This window comes from Alexandromys fortis, unplaced genomic scaffold (assembly GCF_014885135.2).
Source record: "Alexandromys fortis isolate MF-2015 unplaced genomic scaffold, M_Fortis_MF-2015_v1.1 scaffold_571, whole genome shotgun sequence".
NCBI classification, from domain to species: Eukaryota; Metazoa; Chordata; class Mammalia; order Rodentia; family Cricetidae; genus Alexandromys; species Alexandromys fortis.
Window position 1 is genome coordinate 76,595 of NW_026068442.1, and position 3,992 is coordinate 80,586.

At 39.5% G+C, this 3,992-nt stretch overlaps 1 protein-coding gene across 1 annotated transcript; it reads right to left on the reverse strand.

Annotated features, from left to right (window-relative positions):
• Positions 1 to 523: 523 nt before the first annotated feature.
• Positions 524 to 3,150, reverse strand: LOC126495708 (formyl peptide receptor 2-like). The gene is given in 3 exon segments (XM_050133304.1): positions 524 to 639; positions 1,104 to 1,642; positions 1,644 to 3,150. Coding segments are annotated over 3 exon segments (969 nt in total). The 5' UTR covers positions 1,958 to 3,150.
• Between the last annotated feature and the right edge of the window lie 842 nt (positions 3,151 to 3,992).

Consider the following 3,992-nt stretch of genomic DNA (forward strand, 5'->3'; position numbering starts at 1 on the left):
CACAAAGCCCAGCAAAACTTTACCTGTTAATATTAAAATAATATTTAAGGATTTTACTTTTAATTATTAGTGCTCATGTAAAGGAAACTGCATATGAGTATAAATGCTTATAAATGTCATTAAATTCCCTAGAGATATAAACAGCTCTAAGTCGGGTGGTGTAGGCACTTGGAACTAAATTTCTACTGCTAGAGTAGAAATTTCTCTTAACTCCTGGATTATCTCTTCAACCTCTGAAATAGTATAATTTTGATTTTGACATCTACTATCTTATCTACTTTGGCAAATGTGCATGTATTATTATTTTTCTATCTTGTAATGTTTTGCCACCTTAGTCCTACACAAGGATATACACTAAATTGAAAAACCCCAAAAGAACAGCAATATTAGCTTTGATTTTTTATTCTTTCACCCAATTCAAGGGATACAGAAATATTTTTCCAGATTAATAACACTCTAATCACAATATAAGGTGAGATAAAAGTGAAATGGCGTGGAACAAAAAGCATCCCCAGTCCGTTCCTCATATGGCCTTTATCTCGATGCCTTGAGAAGCTGAAGCAATATTGGTGCCTGTACCACTGATCTCGGCAGTGTCCTCACTCAGGGCTCTCTCCAGTNCTTCCATTCTGTCTGCACCTGAAAAATTTCAACAACAGCCATTTCTCAGATGTAGCTCCAACTTACATCACCCCTATTCAGAATCCACACCACCGCCCACCACAGGAGATCATTTTACCAGTAATACTGTAAAACTAGCACTCTACTGGATGCCTTCTGAGATGGCATAGTTCTCCACATTTTCCACATTCCTAAAACTATTGATGATTTTCAGACTGACTAAAAAAGAATAATAAACTCCCATGTTCTAGCAGCAACACTAGATAGAGGGGGCAAAGAGATAGCAATACATTGTTAATAGGAGTTTAGTACTCCAAACAAAGCAGTGGAATCAGTAGACAATACCTTGGTGAAGGCTTTCCCTCAGTTCTTGTATTCACAGAAGAAACAATTCAGGTGAGTTGCCAAAAGTATAATCAAAAAGTTTTTTTTAACAAAGACCTGTACACTCCAGAGAGAGAAAAAGACACAGACTAAAAAACAGACAGACACAAAGANAAGAATTTTATAACCACCACTAAAAAGTAACTCTTTGAGCCAGACTGTGCCTAAAAGGGCCACAAGTTGAAAGGGAAACCAACAGATAAAGAAGGAAGCCAAAACTGCAGTAAGGACGCGTAAAGGACGGCTGGAATTAACAAGGGCTCTTCTATGGATCTTGGCGGCGATGAGTCCATAACAGATGGCAACGATGGACATGGGCATGATGAAGCCAATAATGAACCTGATGATTCCTGTGACTGTTAGCATAGTGATAGCTGCATTCACCCGTTCCCATTCAGTGTCACCCCAGGACGCAAAGCTGAATGTACAGTACATATGCCCTCCTGGAATTCTAACCGTAGTCAAGAAGAGGAAAATGGGCAATGTGAGGATGAGGGCAAGAATCCAGGGTCTGATGATTACCTTTCTAGCCAGGCTCACAGTGCGGTGATTCTGAGCCCAGACTGGATGTAGGACACAAATACAGCGATCCAAGGCAATGAGAGCAATCAGGAAGACACTTCCAAATAGGTTTATCCACCACAATGTGAACAAATTTACACATGAACCAACCAAAAGGCCATTTTGCTTTCATGGCCAATGAGGTGATAAGGAATGGTAGAATAGCCGTGAAACAGAAGTCAGCCAAAGCCAGGTTCAGATAAAAGATAGTGGTGACCCTGTGTGCCATCCGAAATCCAGCTACCCAGATCACAAGCCCATTGCCCAGCAACCCGAGGAAAAAAGTGATGGAGATGACCACCATTGAGAAGATCCACAGAACTCTGGATGTGAGAGAATCATAGACCACCACTTCTGATCCATTCAGAGGGATGGAGTAGTCGTCTTCCATTCTGTCTGCACCTGAAAAATTTCAACAACAGCCATTTCTCAGATGTAGCTCCATCTTACATCACCCCTATTCAGAATCCACACCACCGCCCACCACAGGAGATCATTTTACCAGTAATAATGTAAAACTAGCACTCTACTGGATGCCTTCTGAGATGGCATAGTTCTCCACATTTTCCACATCCCTAAAACTATTGATGATTTTCAGACTGACTAAAAAAGAATAATAAACTCCCATGCTCTAGCAGCAACATTGAACAGAGGGGATGAAGAGATAGCAAAACTTGGGTAATAGGAGTTTAGCACTCCGAGCAAAGCAGTGGAATCAGTAGACAACACCTTGGTGAAGGCTTTCCCTCAGTTCTTGTATTCACAAAAGAAACAATTCAGGTGATTTGCCAAAAGTATAATCAAAAAGTTTTTTTTAACAAAGACCTGTACACTCCAGAGAGAGAAAAAGACACAGACTAAAAAACAGACAGACACAAAGAAGAGATAGACACAGAGAAAGATAGAAACAGACAGACAGATAGACAGATAAGAGATATTAGAGTTGGCTGAACCAAAGAATGAGTAGCAGCCCACTGGGCTCTGCATTGTGGATATCAAAGGCAATTTTTTCAAAGATTTATGAAACAGGAGGTATACATATGGAAATAAGATGACCCTTTATTCAAATTTGTGGTAGTCCAGATGCTACTTTTGAGTACTGATTACTATGATACACTTACAATTTTACAAAAAAATGGGAGGTGAAAACACAGTCCAGTTAATATCATAACAAAACTGAGGTCACATTTATACCCTTTGCTAATGTGTAAGAAAGGTAGCTGGTGATGCTTCTCATTGTCTTGGATTCTTATATAGTAGAAAGACCTTAACTGCAGTGTGAGGGATGCTTAAACATAAAGGGGCATTCAAGACACAGCTCCCATTACAGAAGCAGTTTTCTTCATATCTAACTTCTTACTTACATGGTCTTGAGTTCAAAATATGATTACACCAGGACTTGAATAATGGTGCCAAGGTCTCCTCCACCTTCCAAACTCACTGCCTTCTTTCAACCCCAGATTTAGACAGTTTTCAAGTTTCTGCTTCTTTTCATTGTGAGGATCCTTGACCCCTTGTTTGCCTATTATTTCTGTTCACCTAAGGCATTTGGCTTTGGCCCATTGTTGAAGTGGAGATCGAATGACTGCTACCACTGCTTGGTAATCTATTCTACCTTGTGATTCTACAAAGAGAGGAAGTTAGTGGGAAGTGGATAACGTCTCTACCTTCAAACTAGTGCCTGTCATTGCTCTTTCTTGTTTTGAAGTTTCTCACTCATTGTTATACTAAGAGTGTACGTGACTGCACAGCTTCATGTTGTGTGAGATAGAGGGTGAGTCCTAATGAGATTTGGTGGAGTTTGTGGGCCTCTCCTTAAAAACCATGTATTGTGTAATTACTATGGAATTTAGATTTATCTATATAATCTATATAAGAATTCTAAAAGGTTCATTATTTCTTATCTTTGTAAGATTAGAATGATGTTAAGAGAAAATATGATACCAGAAATCTATACAAATAGTGAAAGAACAGATTTTAGCCTAGCTGTGTCTGACCCTGAGTCCTTCCTTTGTCATTCCAAATGTGACAGATATTGCTAAATGTGCCCTCCTCCAGCATCTAATCACTTGCTGTTCTCTGCTAAGCAATCCACAGTTTTCTCCTGGGAAGTTATCCTTCTATCTACTTTCAAATCTAAATCCTGATCAGTCTAGAGACTATCTGGAATCTTCACTGCTTCACAGGACACAAATCTCGATGATAACACAATGGTAGTAAGTCCTCAGGGGGCCTCTGTGATTACTTTTCTAGCCTCCTAAAAACAAGATTTCCTTTTACTGTGTTTCCTGATTTAGGGTCAGATCATGTCTATAGCAATCAACCAAGAAGTCTCAGAACCACAGCCAGGTTCAGGAAACTTGGAATATTTTCTTTTCCTATGGCATGTGGGCCACAAAATCTGCCTACAGGTTATCTGTTGAAAC